We start from the raw sequence: 24,724 nt of genomic DNA on the forward strand, positions 1-24,724 counted from the left end.
TCATTTGTTATTTCTCTTGTACATGAAAGGTCTAAGACTCAGTTGTCTGTCAGACATTGTCCTGAGCATCAGGGTGTAGCAAGGGATGGGGGTGGTGTTGCCGACAGGTTCTGGCACTTCCATTGGTTCTGGCACTTCCATGGTTCTGGCACTTCCATTCTGGATGGAGCAAGGGCAGGACATGCAGGCAGACCCTGGAGGACAAGCTTAGATGCTAACGAAGATGAACTGACCACAGCCCCGCAGCCCAGACAGTCCATCTGAAGAGGTGTGAGCAGGAACCGTCAGAAGGGCCAGCAGCTGGCTGGGCACCCTCTCAACTGGGAGCCAAATCCTAGGAGGAAAAAAGAAAAAGGCAACGGCCGAGAAGCTATTAGTGATGCTGGAATGAAAGGGAATGTGGGGGTCGGAGGGCCTCTGGGAAGGAGGAGAGAAGCTGGAGGATCTGCAGGCCACTTGGAGCCTCTGGCCCTGGCAGGGCAGGTACTGCCTGGAATGCCAGTGGAGTGTGGGGCCAGAAGGCCAGGAAGGCGAGACCTCGAGGAGAAATCACCGCGGAGATGCCCACGAGTCTTTGCGATGAGCCGGAGGCAGGACTTTGGTGGAGAGGACACAGGAGGCAGCGGCACTCATTGGTCCTTCTTTGGACCAAGTGCGTCCTCAGCTTCCATAACCATGTCAGACACCACATGCTTTGCAGTACATTCCTTTGTTTGGGTTTGCCTGTGTTTTCAGAGCCAATTTGAGGGTCTATATTCTGGGCAAATGATGATGGATCCATTAAACTAGAGACTGAACAAACTCGGAAAGCCATGGAGGAGGGGGTGTGGGTACTGGCAGGGGCTGTTGGGGCTGATCTGAGCGGAGGTGGTGGAAGGAGGAGGGACGAGTTACTGTTCAGTGCACTGGTACAGAGGTAGAATGGATTCAGCGTGGGAGCCGGGGTTCCCAGGCCTCTGACACAGGGATGGTGACAGTGCTGACAGACAGGGCAAATGGAAAGAAGGAAAGAGTCTGGGACCTAAGAGAGAAGCCAGAAGGACCCAGTGAGAGAAGAGCCGTGGGTGCTGTCTTCCTGGGAGCCCAACAAGAGGCGGGTTCAACCACCTGCTGAATGCAGAGAGCCAGCGTGCTCATGTCTTTAATGATTAGAAAGGAGGATGTATGTTGCATGACAAAGAGGAGCAGAGATTGATCTTGGTGCCGCATGAGCTGTGGGTGTTAGTCAGTTCCTGACCTTTCTGTACCTCAGTGTCCATGTGATGGGCTCACTGACTCTGTTCCAGTTTCATGGGCACCAACAGATGGCAGAGGGGACCTGCACTCGACAACACGCCCAACAGGGTAATTGTGAGGACGCTCAGGGGCGAGGTGCGCTTTGGGTAGGACTGAAGGGCCCCCCAGAGCAGACACAGATGTCCTGGGACTGGGCCCCTGGGTGACACAGGCCATGACCCAGCATCTCCATGAGGCTGGATGAGAGGAGCCTCAGCCAGGATATGCTCAGGGTCAGTGCCACCCAGCTCTGCAGACCTACGAGATAGACTGCACCAGTGATCGGCAAACTCATCCATCCACGGAGCCAAATATCAACAGCACAACTATTGACATTTCTATGGAGAGCCACATTTTTTAAACTTAAACTTCTTCTAGCACAACTTCTTCAACATAGACTCGCCTAGGCCATGCTGTTTTGTGGAAGAGCCACACTCAAGGGCCTAAGAGTCGCATGTGGCTCTTTGGTCGCACTTTTCCGACCATGGGACTATGAACTCAGTAGCAATTCCTTCGCTGCTCAAGCGGTGAGTGGAGCTCACTTAATGGGCTCGTTCCAGACAGACATGCCCTCCATCCCAGAACCTGGCCTCCTGGACGAAGCTTTGAAACCTTCTGGATGGGTTCTGGTGAGTAGATCATCGATGGGCATGTTCTCATTGACGTGTCATTGGCGCAAGACAAGGCCCAGGCGACACAAAACAAACACGGGTCCCAGTAAAAGTGAGAGACTCTGCACTAATGGGCCACTTATCACCGAGTCCTCTCATGATCACTGACAGGAGTGACCTGCACAAGCCGGGATCAGTGAGCATTTCCTGGTGAGTCACACACGTGATGACATTCCGGGCCTTTCCTGGCGAATATAAAGCTCCCCGGGTGGGAGGCCACACTCACATCCAGCAACGTCCCTCTTCGCCTCCACCGAACCCTCACCCTCTGCCAGCATGTGCTGCAACTGCTACGGCAGCTCCTACGGGGGCTGTGGCTACGGCTCTGGCTACGGCTGTGGCTATGGCTGTGGATATGGCTCTGGCTATGGCTGTGGATATGGATCCAGATACGGTTGTGGATATGGCTGTGGATATGGCTCTGGCTATGGCTCTGGCTATGGCTGTGGGTGTGGATATGGATCCAGATATGGCTGTGGTTATGGTTCTGGCTATGGCTCTGGCTATGGCTGTGGCTATGGCTGTGGTTATGGCTCTGGCTACGGCTCTGGCTGCTGCTACCGACGATGCTACTCTTGCTGCTAGAACATACCCTACAACACCCTGCGCCTCTAACAAAATATGGATAATTAACGCTTTCCTCTGAGGGATGCCCGTTCCTCATCTCTACACTCCAGTAAGGACTGGATGCCTCCTGCTTTTACATCCGATTCCTGTTTGTTATTGAGGAAGTGTGAATGGGCCCATTGTGTGACCTGAGGATGGAAGATTTGATTCTGATTGTGCTCAAAATGGCCAGGCTCGGCTTTCTTCTCCTATGAAGTTATGTTGTCCAGGAACACAAATATGCAAGAGTTGGGAGAAATTGCACTTGTTCAATAAACAAATGGGATGCGTTCCTGAAAGTAACTGTGTTTGTGTCAGAATCTTCCCTCTCCCCATGGCCTTCACTATCCCCATGGTCTTCACTGTGTCAGCCAGACCTTGGGTTCCTTTATTGCGTCATCGAGGGCATGTGTCGTTCTCTCACCAGCACACACGGCCTGTTCACTGTGGGTCGCAGGAGTTCTTGGTGTGGGGTCAAATGCATGTTCCCACCTTGCTCCTCTTCACATTGATTGTGGCTCTTCTCATTTCTTTGTTGTCCATCTAAACTTCAGAATCAGCTGGTCAACATCGACAAAGATACACATTCAGAGTTTAATTGGGATGGAACCGAATCCATTCATCAGTTGTGGGGGATGAGTTCTTCACACTATTGAGCCTTTGTGTCCATGAACATGGTGTGTGGGTCTCCTGTGCTTTCTGGGTGGGTTCTCATTCAGAATTCACCAGTGAGCTTTGTCCTCACGGAGGGCATATTCTGGAAGGGGAGGCAAAGCGCGGTGTAAGAATCGAGGACACACTGAAATAACAAAATAAAAAGAATAAATTAACAGAATTATAAAAGGTGTTCATAATGATCAATGGCATACACAGTGGGTTGCTATGAAATATCATGTAGCCTGTAGAACTCACTGAAGAAACACTCCTAATAGGCTTGTAACTTCTAAATGCATTGAAGCAAAGATAACCCTTCAAAACAAAAAGTCTTACAGAAAAATTCAACAAATGTTTTAAAGAATGATTACCAATTCTCTACAATCACTTCTAGAAATAAAATCCAAGAGAAAAATTACCAACTCATTCAACGAGGTCACATTACCTTAATGCCAACACCAGGTAAAGACATAACACAAATGAAGACTACAGACAAATATCTAGAGGAACATGTTTATTCCAATGTGACATCTAAACTCTGTCACTAGCTGCCAAGAGGGCCTGTAACCCACGCTGGTTCCATCTCTGAAACATCGTTTGTTCCTTTAATAACATCCTCTGTCCTCTCTGCGTGTCCGCAGCCATGAGGACAGGGTGCTCCCGGGAGGAGCATGAGGCCCGAGAGGTGGAGAAGACATGATGGAAGACGCAGTGAAGGCGAGGCGGGCCCAGGCCCAAAGGCTTGTATGTCCAGTGTGCACTGTTTTTCTGAGCAGCAAAGGGACCCACTTCGGTCCGTACTTCACACGTGCGTGACCATCATGTTGAAACCATCAAAGGCCATGACAGAGCCTCTGACGTTTAAACCCGGGGCCCACGATTACACAGAAATAGAAGGATTTATTCTATTAGCACTTCCAGCTTAAGAGTCTCCCCCAAAAACTGCCAAAGCCTCCCTGAGATCGAGTACCTCCTGCCATGACCAACCGAAGCAGCCACATCTCTCCGCCATCCTTGCAGAATGTGGATCCTCAACCTGGCTCTGAGAACTCATGAAAACCCAAAGGAGGAACGATCTGCAAAACAGGTGGTGTCTGACATGGCTGTGGAAGCTGGAGACGCACTTGAAAATCCGCCCCCTACTGAGGAAGACAAAAAAATTGGACAACCCAATGCCATGGGACCTTTATTAGACCTTAGAGAAAAAATAAAATAAAGGCCACCAGTGACAGAAATGTGAAATCCCAGTAGAGCGTGAGGATCCTTAAGAAGCTGATTCCTTAGTTCTGATTGTTGTGGTTGGTTATAGGAGAGATGATCATGGGTGTAACTGGGTGAAGAGGATGTGCTAAGTTCTACAACATGTCCAGACATTTGGTAACTAACATCATTTCCCAATAAAAAAAAGGTCGGAAGGAGAATTTAAGATGCTGCTTGTAGCATGGAAGCATACACTTGGCAGCTCCCTGGTCCTATGAACCAATGCCACTCCAATCCATTTAATTTTTTTTAAGTATTTTATTAATTTTTTACAGAAATGAAGGGAGAGGGATAGAGAGGTAGAAACTTCGATGAGAGAGAGTAATTGATCAGCCGCCTCCTGCACACCCCCCACCGGGGATGTGCCTGCAACCAAGGTACATGCCCTTGACCAAAATCAAACCCAGGACCCTTCTGTCTGCAGGCTGACGCTCTATCCACTGAGCCAAACTGGTTTTGGCCAATCAATTTAATTTTTCAAAAAATAAATGAAAATAACAATGCTACTTGATTGCATTGATTGGGTCATTTGTTAGCTCTCTTGTACATGAAAGGTCTAAGACTCAGTTGTCTGTCAGACATTGTCCTGAGCATCAGGGTGTAGCAAGGGATGGGGGTGGTGTTGCCGACAGGTTCTGGCACTTCTATTGGTTCTAGCACTTCCATTCTGGATGGAGCAAGGGCAGGAAATGCCGGCAGACCCTGGAGGACAAGCTTAGATGCTAACGAAGATGAACTGACCACAGCCCCGCAGCCCAGACAGTCCATCTGAAGAGGTGTGAGTAGGAACCGTCAGCGGGGCCAGCAGCTGGCCGGGAACCCTCTCAACTGGGAGCCAAATCCAAGGAGGAGAAAAGAAAAAGGCAACGGCCGAGAAGCCACTAGTGATGCTGGAATGAAAGCGAATGTGGGGGTCGGAGGGCCTCTGGGAAGGAGGAGAGAAGCTGGAGGATCTGCAGGCCACTTGGGGCCTCTGGCCCTGGCAGGGCAGGTCCCGCCCGGCATGCCAGTGGAGTGTGGGACCAGAAGGCCAGGAAGGCGAGACCTCGAGGAGAAATCACCGCGGAGATGCCCACGAGTCTTTGCGATGAGCCGGAGGCAGGACTTTGGTGGAGAGGACACAGGAGGCAGCGGCACTCGTTGGTCCTTCTTTGGACCAAGTGCGTCCTCAGCTTCCATAACCATGTCAGACACCACATGTTTTGCAGTACGTTCCTTTGTTTGGGTTCACCTGTGTTCTCAGAGCCAATTTGAGGGTCTACATTCTGGGCAAATGATGATGGATCCATTAAACTAGAGACTGAACAAGCTCGGAAAGCCACGGAAGAGGGGGTGTGGGTACTGGCAGGGGCTGATCTGGTGGAGAAGGAGGGACGTGAGGACGGTGATGGAACTGCTCATCCGAGTAACCGTTCAGTGCACTGGTACAGGGGTAGAACGGATTCAGCACAGCAGCCGCGGTCTCCCAGGCCTCTGAGACAGGGATGGTGATGGTGCTGACAGACAGGGGCAGATGGAGAGAAGGAAAGAGTCCGGACCTAAGAGAGAAGCCAGAAGGACCCAGCGAGAGAAGAGCCGTGGGTGCTGTCTTCCTGGGAGCCCACCGAGAGGCGGGTTCAACCACCTGCTGAATGCAGAGAGCCAGCGTGCTCACGCCTTTAATGATTAGAAAGGTGGATGTATGTCGCATGACAAAGAGGAGCAGAGGTTGATCTTGGTGCCGCATGAGCTGTGGGTGCTAGTCAGTTCCTGACCTTTCTGTACCTCAGTGTCCATGTGATGGGCTCCCTGACTCTGTCCCAGTTTCATGGGCACCAACAGATGGCAGAGGGGACCTGCACTCGACAACACGCCCAGCAAGGTCATTGTGAGGACGCTCAGGGGGTGGGGGTGCTCTGGTAGGACAGAAGGGCCCCCCAGAGAGGACACAGATGTCCTGGGAGCGGCCCCCTGGGTGACACAGGCCATGACCCAGCATCTCCATGAGGCTGGATGACAGGAGCCTCCGCCAGGAAATGCTCAGGGTCAGTGCCGCCCAGCTCTGCAGACCCACGAGATCCACTACACCAGCGGTTGGCAAACTCATCAGTCCACGGAGCCAAATATCAACAGCACAACGATTGACAGTTCTATGGAGAGTGGAGAGCCACATTTTTTAAACATAAACTTCTTCTAACGCCACTTCTTCAACATAGACTCACCCAGGCCGTGCTGTTTGTGGAAGAGCCACACTCAAGGGGCCAAAGAGCCGCATGTGGCTCTCGAGTCGCACTTTGCCGACAATGGAACTATGAACTCAGTAGCAATTCCTTCGCTGATGAAGCAGTGAGTGGAGCTCACTTAATGGGCTCGTTCCAGACAGACACGCCCTCCATCCCAGAACCTGGCCTCCTGGACGGAGCTTTGAAACCTCCTGGATGGGTTCCGGTGAGTAGATCATCGATGGGCACATTCTCATTGAGGTGTCATCGGCGCAAGACAAGGCCCAGGCGACACAAAACAAACACGGGTCCCAGTAAAAGTGAGAGACTCTGCACTAATGGGCCACTTATCACCGAGTCCTCTCATGATCACTGACAGGAGTGACCTGCACAAGCCAGGATCAGTGAGCATTTCCTGGTGAGTCACACACGTGACGGCATTCTGGGCCTTTCCTGGCGCATATAAAGCTCCCAGGGGGGGAGAAGACACTCACATCCAGCAACGTCCCTCTTCGCCTCCACCGAACCCTCACCTCTGCCAGCATGTGCTGCAACTGCTACGGCAGCTCCTACGGGGGCTGTGGCTATGGCTCTGGCTACGGCTCTGGCTACGGCTCTGGCTGTGGCTATGGCTCTGGCTACGGCTGTGGATATGGCTGTGGATATGGCTCTGGCTATGGCTGTGGATATGGATCCAGATACGGCTGTGGATATGGCTGTGGATATGGCTCTGGCTATGGCTGTGGATATGGATCCAGATATGGCTGTGGCTACGGCTCTGGCTATGGCTCTGGCTATGGCTCTGGCTATGGCTGTGGCTATGGATCTGGCTATGGCTCTGGCTGCTGCTTCCGACGATGCTACTCTTGCTGCTAAAACATCTGCTATACCACCCTGCGGCAACACCACCCCCATCCCTTGCTACACCAATTTTCCAAAACATGGAAAATTGACGCTTTTCCTTCAAGGGATGCCCGTTCATCATCTTTACACTCCAGTGAGGACTAGACGCCTCCTGCTTTTACATCCAAATCCTGTTTGTTATTGAGGAAGTATGAATGCGCCCATTGTGTGACCTGGGGATGGAAGATTGGATTCTGATTGTGCTCAAACTGGCCAGGCTCAGCTTTTCTCTCCTATGAAGTGGTGTTGTCCAGGAACACAAATATGCCAGAATTGGGAGAAATTGCACTTGTTCAATAAACAAATGGGATGCATTCCTGAAAGTAACTGTGTTTGTGTCAGAATCTTCCCTCTCCCCATGGCCTTCACTATCCTCATGGTCTTCACTGTGTCAGCCAGACCTTGGGTTCCTTTATTGCGTCATCGAGGGCATGTGTCGTTCTCTCACCAGCACACACGGTCTGTTCACTGTGGGTCGCAGGAGGTCTTGGTGTGGGGTCATGTGTGTGTTCCCACCTTGCTCCTGTTCACATTGATCATGGCTCTTCTCATTTCTTTGTTGTCCATCTAAACTTCAGAATCAGCTGGTCAACATCGACAAAGATACACACTCAGAGTTTTATTGGGATGGAACCAAATCCATTCATCAGTTGTGGGGGATGAGTTCTTCACACTATTGAGCCTTTGTGTCCATGAACATGGTGTGTGGGTCTCCTGTGCTTTCTGGGTGGGTTCTCATTCAAAATTCACCGGTGAGCTTTGTCCTCACGGAGGGCATATTCTGGAGGGGGAGGCAAAGCGCGGTGTAAGAATAGAGGACACATCAAAATAACTAAATAAAAAGAATAAATTAACAGAATTATTATAAAAGATGTTCATAATGATCAATGGCATATACACAGTGGGTTGCGATGAAATATCGCGTGGCCTATAGAACTCACTGAAGAAACACTCTTAATAGGCTTGTAACTTCTAAATGCATTGAAGCAATAACGACCCTTCACAACAGAAAGTCTTACAGAAAAATTCTACAAATGTTTTAAAGAATGATTACACCAATTCTCTACAATCACTTCTAGAAATAAAATCTGAGGGAAAAATTACCAACTCATTCAACAAGGTCACATTAACTTAATGCCAACACCAGGTAAAGACATGACACAAATGAAACTACAGACAAATATCTAGAGGAACATGTTTATTCCAATGTGACATCTAAACTCTGTCACTAGCTGCCAAGAGGGCCTGTAACCCACGCTGGTTCCATCTCTGAAACATCTTTTGTTCCTTTAATAACATCCTCCGTCCTCCCTGCGTGTCCGCAGCCGTGGGGACAGGGTGCTCCCGGGAGGAGCGTGAGGCCGGAGAGGTGGAGAAGACACGATGGAAGATGCAGTGAAGACGAGGCGGGCTCAGCCCCGAAGGCTTAAAAGACCAGCGTGCACTGTTTTTCTGAGCAGCAAAGGGACCCACTTTGGTCCGAACTTCACACGTGTGTGACCATCATGTTGTAACCATCAAAGACCATGACAGAGCCTCTGACGTTTAAACCCGGGGCCCACGATTACACAGAAATAGAAGGATTTATTCTATTAGCACTTCCAGCTTAAGAGTCTCCTTTGAAAACTGCCAAAGCCTCCCTGAGTTCGAGGACATCCTGCCATGACCAACAGAAGCAGCCACATCTCTCCACCATCCTTGCAGATTGTAGACCCTCAACTTGGCTCTGAGAACTCAGGAAAACCCAAAGGAGGAACGTTCTGCAAAACATGTGATGTCTGACATGGCTGTGGGACCTGGAGACGTACTTGAAAATCCACCCCCTACTGAGGAAGACAAAAAAATTGGACAACCCAATGCCATGGGACCTTTATTAGACCTTAGAGAAAAAATAAAATAAAGGCCACCAGTGAAGAAATGTGAAATCCCAGTAGCGCGTGAGGATCCTTAAGAAGCTGATTCCTTAGTTCTGATTGTTGTGGTTGATTATGGGAGAGATGATCATGGGTGTAACTGGGTGAAGAGGATGTGCTAAGTTCTACAACATGTCCAGACATTTGGTAACTAACATCTTTTCACAATAAAAAAGGTTGGGAGGAGAATTTAAGATGCTGCTTGTAGTGTGGAAGCAGACACTTGGCAGGTCCCTGATCCTATGAACCAATGCCACTCCAATGAATTTAATTGTTTTAATTATTTTATTGATTTTTTTATAGCGAGGAAGGAAGAGGGATAGAGAGGTAGAAACTTCGATGAGAGAGAATCATAGATCAGCTGCCTCCTGCACATCCCTCACCGGGGATGTGCCCGCAACCATGGTTCATGCCCTTGACTGGAATCGAACCCGGGACCCTTCAGTTCTCAGGCTGACACTCTATCCACTGAACCAAACTGGTTTTGGCCAATCAATTTAATTTTTATGAAAATAACAATGCTACTTGATTGCATTGATTGGGTCATTTGTTAGTTCTCTTGTACATGAAAGGTCTAAGACTCAGTTGTCTGTCAGACATTGTCCTGAGCATCAGGGTGTAGCAAGGGATGGGGGTGGTGTTGCCGACAGGTTCTGGCACTTCCATTGGTTCTGGCACTTCCATGGTTCTGGCACTTCCATTCTGGATGGAGCAAGGGCAGGACATGCAGGCAGACCCTGGAGGACAAGCTTAGATGCTAACGAAGATGAACTGACCACAGCCCCACAGCCCAGATAGTCCATCTAAAGAGGTGTGAGCAGGAACCGTCATAAGGGCTAGCAGCTGGCCGGGCACCCTCTCAACTGGGAGCCAAATCCGAGGAGGAGAAAAGAAAAAGGCAACGGCCGAGAAGCTATTAGTGATGCTGGAATGAAAGTGAATGTGGGGGTTGGAGGGCCTTCGGGAAGGATGAGAGAAGCTGGAGGATCTGCAGGCCACTTGGAGCCTCTGGCCCTGGCAGGGCAGGTACTGCCTGGAATGCCAGTGGAGTGTGGAACCAGAAGGCCAGGAAGGCGAGACCTCGAGGAGAAATCACCGCGGAGATGCCCACGAGTCTTTGCGATGAGCCGGAGGCAGGACTTTGGTGGAGAGGACACAGGAGGCAGCGGCACTCATTGGTCCTTCTTTGGACCAAGTGCGTCCTCAGCTTCCATAACCATGTCAGACACCACATGCTTTGCAGTACGTTCCTTTGTTTGGGTTTGCCTGTGTTTTCAGAGCCAATTTGAGGGTCTACATTCTGGGCAAATGATGATGGATCCATTAAACTAGAGACTGAACAAACTCGGAAAGCCATGGAGGAGGGGGTGTGGGTACTGGCAGGGGCTGTTGGGGCTGATCTGAGCGGAGGTGGTGGAAGGAGGAGGGACGAGTTACTGTTCAGTGCACTGGTACAGAGGTAGAATAGATTCAGCGTGGGAGCCGCGGTTCCCAGGCCTCTGACACAGGGATGGTGACAGTGCTGACAGACAGGGGCAAATGGAAAGAAGGAAAGAGTCTGGGACCTAAGAGAGAAGCCAGAAGGACCCAGTGAGAGAAGAGCCGTGGATGCTGTCTTCCTGGGAGCCCAACAAGAGGCGGGTTCAACCACCTGCTGAATGCAGAGAGCCAGCGTGCTCATGTCTTTAATGATTAGAAAGGGGGATGTATGTCGCATGACAAAGAGGAGCGGAGGTTGATCTTGGTGCCGCATGAGCTGTGGGTGTTAGTCAGTTCCTGACCTTTCTGTACCTCAGTGTCCATGTGATGGGCTCACTGACTCTGTCCCAGTTTCATGGGCACCAACAGATGGCAGAGGGGACCTGCACTCGACAACACGCCCAACAGGGTAATTGTGAGGACGCTCTGGGGCAAGGTGCACTTTGGGTAGGACTGAAGGGCCCCCCAGAGCAGACACAGATGTCCTGGGACTGGGCCCCTGGGTGACACAGGCCATGACCCAGCATCTCCATGAGGCTGAATGAGAGGAGCCTCAGCCAGGATATGCTCAGGGTCAGTGCCACCCAGCTCTGCAGACCTAGGAGATCGACTACACCAGTGGTCGGCAAACTCATCCATCCACGGAGCCAAATATCAACAGCACAACGATTGAAATTTTTATAGAGAGCCACATTTTTTAAAAGTAAACTTCTTCTAGCACCACTTCTTCAACATAGACTCGCCTAGGCCATGCTGTTTTGTGGAAGAGCCACACTCAAGGGCCTAAGAGTCGCATGTGGCTCTTTGGTCGCACTTTTCCGACCATGGGACTATGAACTCAGTAGCAATTCCTTCGCTGCTCAAGCGGTGAGTGGAGCTCACTTAATGGGCTCATTCCAGACAGACATGCCCTCCATCCCAGAACCTGGCCTCCTGGACGAAGCTTTGAAACCTTCTGGATGGGTTCAGGTGAGTAGATCATCGATGGGCATGTTCTCATTGACGTGTCATTGGCGCAAGACAAGGCCCAGGTGACACAAAACAAACACGGGTCCCAGTAAAAGTGAGAGACTCTGCACTAATGGGCCACTTATCACTGAGTCCTCTCATGATCACTGACAGGAGTGACCTGCACAAGCCAGGATCAGTGAGCATTTCCTGGTGAGTCACACACGTGACGGCATTCCGGGCCTTTCCTAGTGAATATAAAGCTCCCCGGGTGGGAGGCCACACTCACATCCAGCAACGTCCCTCTTCGCCTCCACCGAACCCTCACCCTCTACCAGCATGTGCTGCAACTGCTACGGCAGCTCCTACGGGGGCTGTGGCTACGGCTCTGGCTACGGCTGTGGCTATGGCTGTGGATATGGCTCTGGCTACGATTGTGGATATGGATCCAGATATGGCTGTGGTTATGGTTCTGGCTACGGCTGTGGATATAAATTGAGATACGGTTGTGGATATGGCTGTGGATATGGCTCTGGCTATGGCTCTGGCTATGGCTGTGGGTGTAGATATGGATCCAGATATGGCTGTGGTTATGGTTCTGGCTACGGCTGTGGATATGGATCCAGATACGGTTGTGGATATGGCTGCGGCTATGGCTGTGGCTATGGCTCTGGCTACGGCTCTGGCTGCTGCTACCGACGATGCTACTCTTGCTGCTAGAACATACCCTACAACACCCTGCGCCTCTAACAAAATATGGATAATTAACGCTTTCCTCTGAGGGATGCCCGTTCCTCATCTCTACACTCCAGTAAGGACTGGATGCCTCCTGCTTTTACATCCGATTCCTTTTTGTTATTGAGGAAGTGTGAATGGGCCCATTGTGTGACCTGAGGATGGAAGATTTGACTCTGATTGTGCTCAAAATGGCCAGGCTCAGCTTTCTTCTCCTATGAAGTTATGTTGTCCAGGAACACAAATATGCCAGAATTGGGAGAAATTGCACTTGTTCAATAAACAAATGGGATGCGTTCCTGAAAGTAACTGTGTTTGTGTCAGAATCTTCCCTCTCCCCATGGCCTTCACTATCCCCATGGTCTTCACTGTGTCAGCCAGACCTTGGGTTCCTTTATTGCATCTTCGAGGGCATGTGTCGTTCTCTCACCAGCACACACGGTCTGTTCACTGTGGGTCGCAGGAGGTCTTGGTGTGGGGTCAAATGCGTGTTCCCACCTTGCTCCTCTTCACATTGATTGTGGCTCTTCTCATTTCTTTGTTGTCCATCTAAACTTCAGAATCAGCTGGTCAACATCGACAAAGATACACACTCAGAGTTTTATTGGGATGGAACCGAATCCATTCATCAGTTGTGGGGGATGAGTTCTTCACACTATTGAGCCTTTGTGTCCATGAACATGGTGTGTGGGTCTCCTGTGCTTTCTGGGTGGGTTCTCATTCAGAATTCACCGGTGAGCTTTGTCCTCACGGAGGGCATATTCTGGAGGGGGAGGCAAAGCGCGGTAGAAGAATCAAGGACACACTGAAATAACTAAATAAAAAGAATAAATTAACAGAATTATAAAAAGTGTTCATAATGATCAATGTCATGAACAGTGGGTTGCGATGAAATATCGTGTGGCCTGTAGAACTCACTGAAGAAACACTCTTAATAGGCTTGTAACTTCTAAATGCATTGAAGCAAAGATAACCCTTCAAAACAAAAAGTCTTACAGAAAAATTCTACAAACATTTTAAAGAATGATTACCAATTCTCTACAATCACTTCTAGAAATAAAATCTGAGGGAAAAATTACCAACTCACTCAGCGAGGTCACATTACCTTAATGCCAACACCAGGTAAAGACATAACACAAATGAAGACTACAGACAAATATCTAGAGGAACATGTTTATTCCAATGTGACATCTAAACTCTGTCACTAGCTGCCAAGAGGGCCTGTAACCCACGCTGGTTCCATCTCTGAAACATCGTTTGTTCCTTTAATAACATCCTCCGTCCTCCCTGCGTGTCCGCAGCCGTGGGGACAGGGTGCTCCCGGGAGGAGCGTGAGGCCGGAGAGGTGGAGAAGACATGATGGAAGATGCAGTGAAGACGAGGCGGGCCCAGCCCAAAAGGCTTGTATGTCCAGTGTGCACTGTTTTTCTGAGCAGCAAAGGGACCCACTTCGGTCCATACTTCACACGTGCGTGACCATCATGTTGTATCCATCAAAGACCATGACAGAGCCTCTGACGTTTAAACCCGGGGCCCACGATTACACAGAAATAGAAGGATTTATTCTATTAGCACTTCCGGCTTAAGAGTCTCCCCCTAAAACTGCCAAAGCCTCCCTGAGGTCGAGCACCTCCTGCCATGACCAACCGAAGCAGCCACATCTCTCCGCCATCCTTGCAGATTGTGGACCCTCAACCTGGCTCTGAGAACTCAGGAAAACCCAAAGGAGGAACGATCTGCAAAACAGGTGGTGTCTGACATGGCTGTGGAAGCTGGAGACGCACTTGAAAATCCATCCCCTACTGAGGAAGACAAAAAAGTTGGACAACCCAATGCCATGGGACCTTTATTAGACCTTAGAGAAAAAATAAAATAAAGGCCACCAGTGACAGAAATGTGAAATCCCAGTAGAGCGTGAGGATCCTTAAGAAGCTGATTCCTTAGTTCTGATTGTTGTGGTTGGTTATAGGAGAGATGATCATGGGTGTAACTGGGTGAAGAGGATGTGCTAAGTTCTACAACATGTCCAGACATTTGGTAACTAACATCATTTCCCAATTAAAAAAAAAGGTCGGAAGGAGAATTTAAGATGCTGTTTGTAGCATGGAAGCATACACTTGGCAGCTCCCTGGTCCTATGAACCAATGCCACTCCAATCCATTTAATTTTTTTTAAGTATTTTATTAATTTTTTACAGAAAGGAAGGGAGAGGGATAGAGAGTTAGAAACATCTATGAGAGAGAGTAATTGATCAGCCGCCTCCTGCACACTCCCCACCGGGGATGTGCCTGCAACCAAGGTATATGCCCTTGACCAAAATCAAACCCAGGACCCTTCTGTCTGCAGGCTGACGCTCTATCCACTGAGCTAAACTGGTTTTGGCCAATCAATTTAATTTTTCAAAAAATAAATGAAAATAACAATGCTACTTGATTGCATTGATTGGGTCATTTGTTAGTTCTCTTGTACATGAAAGGTCTAAGACTCAGTTGTCTGTCAGACATTGTCCTGAGCATCAGGGTGTAGCAAGGGATGGGGGTGGTGATGCCGACAGGTTCTGGCACTTCTTTTGGTTCTGGCACTTCCATTCTGGATGCAGGCAGACCCTGGAGGACAAGCTTAGATGCTAACGAAGATGAACTGACCACAGCCCCACAGCCCAGATAGTCCATCTAAAGAGGTGTGAGTAGGAACCGTCAGAGGGGCCAGCAGCTGGCCGGGCACCCTCTCAACTGGGAGCCAAATCCGAGGAGGAGAAAAGAAAAAGGCAACGGCCGAGAAGCCACTAGTGATGCTGGAATGAAAGCAAATGTGGGGATCGGAGGGCCTCTGGGAAGGAGGAGAGAAGCTGGAGGATCTGCAGGCCACTTGGAGCCTCTGGCCCTGGCAGGGCAGGTACTGCCTGGAATGCCAGTGGAGTGTGGGACCAGAAGGCCCGGAAGGCGAGACCTCGAGGAGAAATACCGCGGAGATGCCCACGAGTCTTTGCGATGAGCCGGAGGCAGGACTTTGGTGGAGAGGACACAGGAGGCAGCGGCACTCATTGGTCCTTCTTTGGACCAAGTGCGTCCTCAGCTTCCATAACCTGTCAGACACCACATGTTTTGCAGTACGTTCCTTTGTTTGGGTTCGCCTGTGTTCTCAGAGCCAATTTGAGGGTCTACATTCTGGGCAAATGATGATGGATCCATTAAACTAGAGACTGAACAAGCTCGGAAAGCCACGGAAGAGGGGGTGTGGGTACTGGCAGGGGCTGATATGGTGGAGAAGGAGGGACGTGAGGACGGTGATGGAACTGCTCATCCGAGTGACCGTTCAGTGCACTGGTACAGGGGTAGAACGGATTCAGCACAGGAGTCGCGGTTCCAGGCCTCTGAGACAGGGATGGTGATGGTGCTGACAGACAGGGGCAGATGGAGAGAAGGAAAGAGTCCGGACCTAAGAGAGAAGCCAGAAGAACCCAGCGAGAGAAGAGCCGTGGGTGCTGTCTTCCTGGGAGCCCACCGAGAGGCGGGTTCAACCACCTGCTGAGCACAGAGAGCCAGCGTGCTCACGTCTTTAATGATTAGAAAGGGGGATGTATGTCGCATGACAAAGAGGAGCGGAGGTTGATCTTGGTGCCGCATGAGCTGTGGGTGCTAGTCAGTCCCTGACCTTTCTGTACCTCAGTGTCCATGTGATGGGCTCCCTGACTCTGTCCCAGTTTCATGGGCACCAACAGATGGCAGAGGGGACCTGCACTCGACAACACGCCCAGCAAGGTCATTGTGAGGACGCTCAGGGGGTGGGGGTGCTCTGGTAGGACAGAAGGGCCCCCCATAGAGGACACAGATGTCCTGGGAGCGGCCCCCTGGGTGACACAGGCCATGACCCAGCATCTCCATGAGGCTGGATGACAGGAGCCTCCGCCAGGAAATGCTCAGGGTCAGTGCCGCCCAGCTCTGAACACCCATGAGATCCACTACACCAGCGGTCGGCAAACTCATCAGTCCACGGAGCCAAATATCGAAACACAGTGATTGAAATTTCTATGGAGAACCACATTTTTTTAAACATAAACTTCTTCTAGCACCACTTCTTCAACATAGATTCGCTCAGGCCGTGGTGTTTTGGGGAAGAGCCACACTCAAGGGGCCAAAGAGCTGCATGTAGCTCTCGAGTCGCACTTTGCCAACCATGAAACTATGAACTCAGTAGCAATTCCTTCGCTGCTCAAGCGGTGAGTGGAGCTCTCTTAATGGGCTCATTCCAGACAGACACGCCCTCCATCCCAGAACCTGGCCTCCTGGACGGAGCTTTGAAACCTCCTGGATGGGTTCAGGTGAGTAGATCATCGATGGGCATGTTCTCATTGACATGTCATCGGCGCAAGACAAGGCCCAGGTGACACAGAACAAACACAGGTCCCAGTAAAAGTGAGAGACTCTGCACTAATGGGCCACTTATCACCGAGTCCTCTCATGATCACTGACAGGAGTGACCTGCACAAGCCGGGATCAGTGAGCATTTCCTGGTGAGTCACACACGTGACGACATTCCGGGCCTTTCCTGGCGAATATAAAGCTCCCCGGGTGGGAGACCACACTCACATCCAGCAACATCCCTCTTCGCCTCCATTGAACCCTCACCCTCTGCCAGCATGTGCTGCAACTGCTACGGCAGCTCCTACGGGGGCTGTGGCTATGGCTCTGGCTATGGCTCTGGCTATGGCTGTGGATATGGATCCAGATATGGCTGTGGCTACGGCTCTGGCTACGGCTCTGGCTGTGGCTACGGCTGTGGATATGGCTCTGGCTATGGCTGTGGATATGGATCCAGATATGGCTGTGGATACGGCTCTGGCTATGGCTCTGGCTGTGGCTATGGCTGTGGATATGGATCTAGATACAGCTGTGGCTATGGCTGTGGCTATGGATATGGCTATGGCTCTGGCTCTGGCTATGGCTGTGGTTACGGCTCTGGCTGCTGCTACCGACGATGCTACTCTTGCTGCTAGAACATCCCCTACAACACCCTGCACCTCTAACAAAATATGGAAAATTAATGCTTTCCTCCGAGGGATGCCCATTCATCAACTCTACAGTCCATTGAGGACTGGACGCCTCCTGCTTTTACATCCGATTCCTGTTTGTTATTGAGGAAGTGTGAATGCGCCCATTGTGTGACCTGAGGATGGAAGATTTGATTCTGATTGTGCTCAAAATAGCCAGGCTCGGCTTTTCTCTCCTATGAAGTTGTGTTGTCCAAGAACACAAATATGCGAGAGTTGGGAGAAATTGCACTTGTTCAATAAACAAAGGGAATGCGTTCCTGAAAATAACTATGTTTGTGTCAGAATCTTCCCTCTCCCCATGGCCTTCACTATCCCCATGGTCTTCACTGTGTCAGCCAGACCCTGGGTTCCTTTATTGCATCTTCGAGGGCATGTGTCGTTCTCTCACCTGCACACACGGTCTGTTCACTGTGGGTCGCAGGAGGTCTTGGTGTGGGGTCATGTGCGTGTTCCCACCTTGCTCCTGTTCACATTGATCATGGCTCTTCTCATTTCTTTGTTGTCCATCTAAACTTCAGAATCAGCTGGTCAACATCGACAAAGATACACACTCAGAGTTTTATTGGGATGGAACCGAATCCATTCATCAGTTGTGGGGGATGAGTTCTTCACACTATTGAGCCTTTGTGTCCATGAACATGGTGTGTGGGTCTCCTGTGCTTTCTGTGGTGGGTTCTCATTCAAAATTCACTGGTGAGCTTTGTCCTCAGGGAGGGCATATTCTGGAGGGGGAGGCAAAGCGCGGTGTAAGAATAGAGGACACATCAAAATAACTAAATAAAAAGAATAAATTAACAGAATTATAAAAAGTGTTCATAATGATCAATGTCATAAACAGTGGGTTACTATGAAATATCTCGTGGCCTATAGAACTCACTGAAGAAACACTCTTAATAGGCTTGTAACTTCTAAATGCATTGAAGCAATAACGACCCTTCACAACAGAAAGTCTTACAGAAAAATTCTACAAATGTTTTAAAGAATGATTACACCAATTCTCTACAATCACTTCTAGAAATAAAATCTGAGGGAAAAATTACCAACTCATTCAACAAGGTCACATTAACTTAATACCAACACCAGGTAAAGACATGACACAAATGAAGACTACAGACAAATATCTAGAGGAGCATGTTTATTCCAATGTGACATCTAAACTCTGTCACTAGCTGCCAAGAGGGCCTGTAACCCACGCTGGTTCCATCTCTGAAACATCTTTTGTTCCTTTAATAACATCCTCCGTCCTCCCTGCGTGTCCGCAGCCGTGGGGACAGGGTGCTCCCGGGAGGAGCGTGAGGCCCGAGAGGTGGAAAAGACATGATGGAAGACGCAGTGAAGGCGAGGCGGGCCCAGGCCCAAAGGCTTGTATGTCCAGTGTGCACTGTTTTTCTGAGCAGCAAAGGGACCCACTTCGGTCCGTACTTCACACGTGCGTGACCATCATGTTGTAACCATCAAAGGCCATGACAGAGCCTCTGACGTTTAAACCCGGGGCCCACGATTACACAGAAATAGAAGGATTTATTCTATTAGCACTTCCAGCTTAAGAGTCTCCTCCGAAAACTGCCAAAGCCTCCCTGAGGTCGAGGACATCCTGCCATGACCAACCGAAGCAGCCACATCTCTCTGCCATCCTTGCAGATTGTGGACCCTCAACCTGGCTCTGAGAACTCAGGAAAACCCAAAGGAAGAACGATCTGCAAAACTTGTGGTGTCTGACATGGCTGTGGAAGCTGGAGACGCACTTGAAAATCCATCCCCTACTGAGGAAGACAAAAAAATTGGACAACCCAATGCCATGGGACCTTGGATTAGATCCTAGAGAAAAAATAAAATAAAGGCCACCAGTGACAGAAATGTGAAATCCCAATAGCGCCTGATGATCCTTAAGAAGCTGATTCCTTAGTTTTGATCCTTGTAGTTGGTTATAGGAGAGATGATCATGGGTGTAACTGGGTGAAGAGGATGCGCTAAGTTCTACAACATGTCCAGATATTTGGTAACTAACATCATTTCACAATAAAAAAGGTCGGGAGGAGAATTTCAAATACTTCTTGTAGCATGGAAGCATACACTTGGCAGCCTGTGCCTGTCCCCTCCTTCTGCGCCTGTGGGCCTCGGGCTGGGCAGTCACCCCAGGGGAGGCAGCCATGTCGAGCCCCTGACTCCCTCGGCCTGCTCTGGGCACTGTGTGCCCCCCCCCTGGTCCAGGCCCTGGTGCCCGCCCCGTGAGGGGGTTGGCGGCGGCCCCCTCCCTGTTCTCGCCGCCTCTCCTCTGGACTTGCCAAGAATGCCGAGAAATTAGGGGGTATGGGGCCCATCAGTGGGTGCAATGCTCTCACGGCTGCGATGAGAAAGAGCAACTCCGCTCTTGGGAAGAATCCAGTTAAGTCAAGGAAGTAAGTCCACGGAGGAGTCTCCTAGTAAATGTTATGATTAGGGGCACTGCATTCCACACAAGCAATCACGTCTTTTATAGCTGCTTTGATCAAATACCAAGAAAAAATCCACATTAATTACAGTTTCCTTTATAAATTGCCCTACGCTGTTAGTCAGAGCAATTTCTGATGATGTCCTAAGAGCTTGGCCTGGAGGAAGACTGATGATCGCGTTATTTAAATTAATTAAATTCCTCCTGGAACCTCATCCTATGTTATTACTACTTTACTGACTCTGAACGGTGATGATTGAGGCTACTTGTAATTTCTGTAGGGGAATTTGAAATTGATATGCTGAGATATCCACTATTCCTAACATCTCAGCCTGGGAAATGGTGACTAAAACAGCACAATGGTGTGTCTATTTCACCAAAGTGAGCCTTTCAAACACACATGGAGAGAACATTCAGAAACACCCAAGAATAAGTAGGCGAGTGTATGTCATCAGATTCTTAGTATTAAGACATTCTGTCTTATTAAGAGGAATTTTTTTACTCATTATATGTACTATCCAGACATGTGAATTGGGAAATAGTTTAAAATTGTGCCTTCATTCTTATGACCTTCAGTATTGTGTACTCTCTGTGTCTGCCTAACGCTCTGAGCAGATACATAAAAAACATTTTGACTCCGAATATGAGAATGACAGAAATCTACTGATAGATTATGCTGGAATGTTTAAGGACACCAATTCCCCACATTAATTCTCTTAAAGAAGCAAAAGTACATTTTTTATCTCTGATTTGAAACTATTCTCATTTTTCCAGTGCTGCCCAGAGGGAGGAGTTAAGACGGTAATTGGAATAAAGTCACGAATTATGTTGGGGCTGTGAGGTTACAAAGAATGAAGATTTGATGACTTGATAAGGGAGGAAACCTGATAGATTGATAGATATGGATATCTGATGGTAAGCCTATAGGAGAATCCTATATAATAAAGAGGTAATATACAAATTGACCATCACTCTAAAACACAAGATGACCTCCCCATGTGGTCAAAGATGACCACCACAAGATGGCCTGCAAGGGAGGACAGTTAGGGATGACCAGGCTGGCAGGAGAGGGCAGTTAGGGGTGACCAGGCCAGCAAGGAAGGCCATCAGGCCTGCAGGGGAGGGCAGTTAGGGGCAATTGGGCTGGCAGGGTAGCAGTTAGGTGTCAATCAGGCTGGCATGGGAGTGATTAGGGGGTGATCAGGCTGGCAGGACAGAAGTATTTAAGGGGAATTAGGCAGGCAGGCAGGTGAGCAGTTAGGAGCTAGCAGTCCTGGATTGTGAAAGGGAATCCCAGATTGGAAAGGGTGCAGGTTGGGCTGAGGGACACACACACACACACACACACACACACACACACACACATCATGCATGAATTTCATGCACTGGGCCTCTAGTTACCTATAATTCTAATGTTATTGAGAATGCTAACTCATTTACATAATTGTATATTCAATTCAGAGGGAAGATAGCAGAGCCATCTCATCCCAGGAATCACATCTGTGTTCCAGTCCTTCCGTGGAAATAGTCATACAGGAGATCAGGATCATGAGCTTGAGTAGAAACGCAGAATGCGTCTTGCCCAGACTTGGTTTTTTGAAAACTTTATCTGGTTGGATTTTTATCACATCCTGGGGATGGAAGATATACTGTGGTGTCAGTAGAGAAAAAGAAACAGAATCCCTGAGGACGATAATTCATTTAGATCAAGAGAAGAAACATTCACAAATCAAAAATAGTGCTATTCCTGTCAAATGTTAAAAATAATAATAATAATAACATCTTTCAAGTCTTCAAATTGTGAATCACTCCACTGGAACTTGGAAAACACAGCTTCTTCTACACTGAACCCCATTCCACTGCTGGGTCTCTTTTCTTACAGTGAAAACGTTAGACCCCAACTATTCACTGTATTTCCTCTATTCAGTCTTTGAAACAGGAATCACTTAAATTTAGGCATCAAAGAAGTGACTCATTGCAGATTTCATACTCCCAAAGCAATATCTGCCTTGAGCTATGAATTGAATTCTCCTGGAGTTTAATATTGAAAAATGTCAAATCCACAATATTAAAGGTCAGGAAAAGTGTTGTGAGCACATGAATGCTGTTCACCACGATTTGAAAAATATTAATATTTGTCAGTTTCATTTTCACCCTCTGTATCTCCACCTCCACACCCCAACAAACACACACACACACACACACACACACACACACACATACACACACGCACGCATGCGCGCACAGACACACCACTGTTGAACCATTGGAAACTATGCAGTGGACTTCATGACACTATTATCAAGTCAACAGGGATGTTCCTCAAGTAACCACAATCCCGTTATCACCAAAAGAATATGGTTTTGGTACAACACTGTCATCTAACTCATAGTCCATGGTCATTTCCCAAAGTGCCTTTTCCATTATTTTTGACATGGAATTATATTCGAGGGAAGGGTCATAGGTTGCAGCCTAGCATCCCATGGGATCCAGAGTACCTCCCTACTCAGTAGTCCATGATGTTAACATACTGACACATGTTTAAGATTCAAAGAGAGTCACTCCCTAGAAAATGCCATAATCTGTTGGTGATCATATCAAATGTAATAACTATGCATTTTACAAATGAATACTTTTAAGACAAAGATGGTCAAATATGCCCCAGACTAGGAACACTGAAGCTTAACCAGTGGACACGTGTTGTAGAAGAAATCGAAGAGCACAGTTACAGGGACGGTGTGTGAATAACGTGTCACTGAGAAGGCCATGCAGTCAGGAGGTGCTGAAGAGCTCCGTGCTGGATTTGGGAAAGGAATGACTAGATCACCCCACACGGAAGGTTATTGCAAGGCTGTGCCTCAGCCTGGGCACCCCTCTCAGGAGTTATTGTGGCGACTAGCTCTCTGCTGAATCCCGTGCTGTCCCCCTGTGTCCTGGACAGCAGGGAGGACGTGACCCCCAGGGCTGAGGGGTCCCAGGCAGAGGTCCTTGGGCTGGGAGCCACTTACACAGATGACTCAGCTGAAGAGCCTGGCGCACCAGGCCCTGCCTGTTCCCAGGACCAGCCCCCGGATTGGCAGGGCCATGAAGACACACCTCCCCTCCCGCCCAGAACTCTGGTTCATCCCAACTCCTGAGCCCACATGGTCCCCAGAGCCCTGTGAGCCTGCACCTCCCTCTCCTTCCCGTGAGCCAGGCTGCTCCCCGCTAGTCCTTCCACCGTGTTCATTCCAACAGGAGCTGCCCCAGTAATGTGCTTCCAGAAACACAGTGGAACCCAGGGCCTGGCCAGGACCTGCCACCATGTGGTACAGTCACTTCCAGGACTTCCACGTTTCTGTAGATGGAAGGAGGTTCTGCTTAGAATATTATTCAGTTTGGATGTGTCTCATATTCCTCATGATTAGAACAAGGATATAAATTTTTGTGAAGCAAATTCAGAAAGTGATAAAGTTTGCTTTTCCTTCTCCCACCGGGAGGGACATGAAGATGGCTTATCCCATTACTGATGCTGGTAACTTGATCAGCTGATCCATAGGGTGAGGACCAGATTTCTCTCAACAGAAGCTATTGTTATACTTCTTTGAATAATCAGGAAGGGTCCTTAGAGGTGTTTGGTGACTGTATAAATGTTCCATTCATATCCCAGCACTTACCTCTGGCCTTCACATTATTTTTCCTTCTTGCCTGAATTGTTTATCATGATGATGGATTGCAAATGTTGAGTTTTCTGATTCTCATCATTTAAAAAAATATATTAGCTGGTGTTATACTGCAAAGAAGTTTTTCTTCCCACTTGATTGTTCCTTTATTCATATCAGTCTAAATTTATGGATTTCTATGGTAAACAATCCATTACCATGATAAAGGGCCAGCTACTCCCAAGCTCTCCCATGAGTCAGAAAGTTCACATGAACAAACTACATTGTGTGGGATTGAGCCTCTGTCACTTAGCAACCTATGGCATTGGGCAAGTTATTCAACTTCCCTGGCCTTGGCATTCTTGCCTAAAATGAGCACCATTTCAGGTTTTTAATGGGAAGTACATGTGTTAAAATATGTAAAGCATTAGAACATGCCTGGAATTTAACAAATGCTTCCTATGTGCCGTCATCTACTATTATAGGAAGATTTATTTTCTGCTTCTTCCTATGTAAGAATCGTCTCTGTTTACCTTGCATGGTGCTCGTCAGCAGTCCTTATGTCAGAGCTCCGACATGGTGGTAATTAATGGCGTTTACGAGTTCTGTAAAGTCCCTGATGTGCATTATCTCACACGATATTCAGAACAACCCTCTGATGTGGTCACACCATTCCCATTTACAACAGAAATGTAACGAGATGAAGCCACTTATTCAAGAGTCTGGCCCCATAATGACACGTTTTACCTCTCTCATAGAAATAACTACTCACCTGCCTGCCTGATCACCCCTAAATATTGCATTTCCTGGCTACCTAGCATTTTTTTCAGAAAAGGCACAAGAACGCCCAGAGTAACTGAGGTGTCAGCATCCTTCAGTGATTGGTTCGTGATGTGTCTCTAAATACATGTGAAGGTCCCATTTGTGTGTCTGGACCTCCCCTCTTAGAAACAC

At 48.8% G+C, this 24,724-nt stretch overlaps 4 protein-coding genes across 4 annotated transcripts; all 4 read left to right on the plus strand.

The window, feature by feature from the left end:
• The first annotated feature begins 2,222 nt into the window (after window positions 1-2,222).
• Window positions 2,223-2,531, plus strand: LOC118714126 (keratin-associated protein 6-2-like). The gene has a single exon (XM_036429054.1). The coding sequence runs from the start codon at window positions 2,223-2,225 to the stop codon at window positions 2,529-2,531; it is 309 nt and encodes a 102-aa protein (XP_036284947.1).
• Window positions 2,532-7,210: 4,679 nt separating this feature from the next.
• Window positions 7,211-7,543, plus strand: LOC118714139 (keratin-associated protein 21-1-like). Its single transcript, XM_036429078.1, has one exon. It carries the CDS (start codon window positions 7,211-7,213, stop codon window positions 7,541-7,543), a length of 333 nt encoding a protein of 110 aa, XP_036284971.1.
• Window positions 7,544-12,249: 4,706 nt separating this feature from the next.
• Window positions 12,250-12,630, plus strand: LOC118714140 (keratin-associated protein 21-1). Its single transcript, XM_036429079.1, has one exon. The coding sequence runs from the start codon at window positions 12,250-12,252 to the stop codon at window positions 12,628-12,630; it is 381 nt and encodes a 126-aa protein (XP_036284972.1).
• A 4,654-nt stretch (window positions 12,631-17,284) lies between these two features.
• Window positions 17,285-17,641, plus strand: LOC118714141 (keratin-associated protein 21-1-like). Its single transcript, XM_036429080.1, has one exon. The coding sequence runs from the start codon at window positions 17,285-17,287 to the stop codon at window positions 17,639-17,641; it is 357 nt and encodes a 118-aa protein (XP_036284973.1).
• The last annotated feature ends 7,083 nt before the right edge of the window (window positions 17,642-24,724 follow it).

This window comes from Pipistrellus kuhlii, unplaced genomic scaffold (assembly GCF_014108245.1).
Source record: "Pipistrellus kuhlii isolate mPipKuh1 unplaced genomic scaffold, mPipKuh1.p scaffold_m20_p_99, whole genome shotgun sequence".
In the NCBI taxonomy this organism is placed as follows: Eukaryota; Metazoa; Chordata; class Mammalia; order Chiroptera; family Vespertilionidae; genus Pipistrellus; species Pipistrellus kuhlii.

Bases quoted from the DNA above. Each gene is read 5' to 3' on its own strand.
- LOC118714126 (XM_036429054.1), top strand. From the start codon at position 2,223: ATGTGCTGCAACTGCTACGGCAGCTCCTACGGGGGCTGTGGCTACGGC.
- LOC118714141 (XM_036429080.1), top strand. From the start codon at position 17,285: ATGTGCTGCAACTGCTACGGCAGCTCCTACGGGGGCTGTGGCTATGGC.
- LOC118714140 (XM_036429079.1), top strand. From the start codon at position 12,250: ATGTGCTGCAACTGCTACGGCAGCTCCTACGGGGGCTGTGGCTACGGC.
- LOC118714139 (XM_036429078.1), top strand. From the start codon at position 7,211: ATGTGCTGCAACTGCTACGGCAGCTCCTACGGGGGCTGTGGCTATGGC.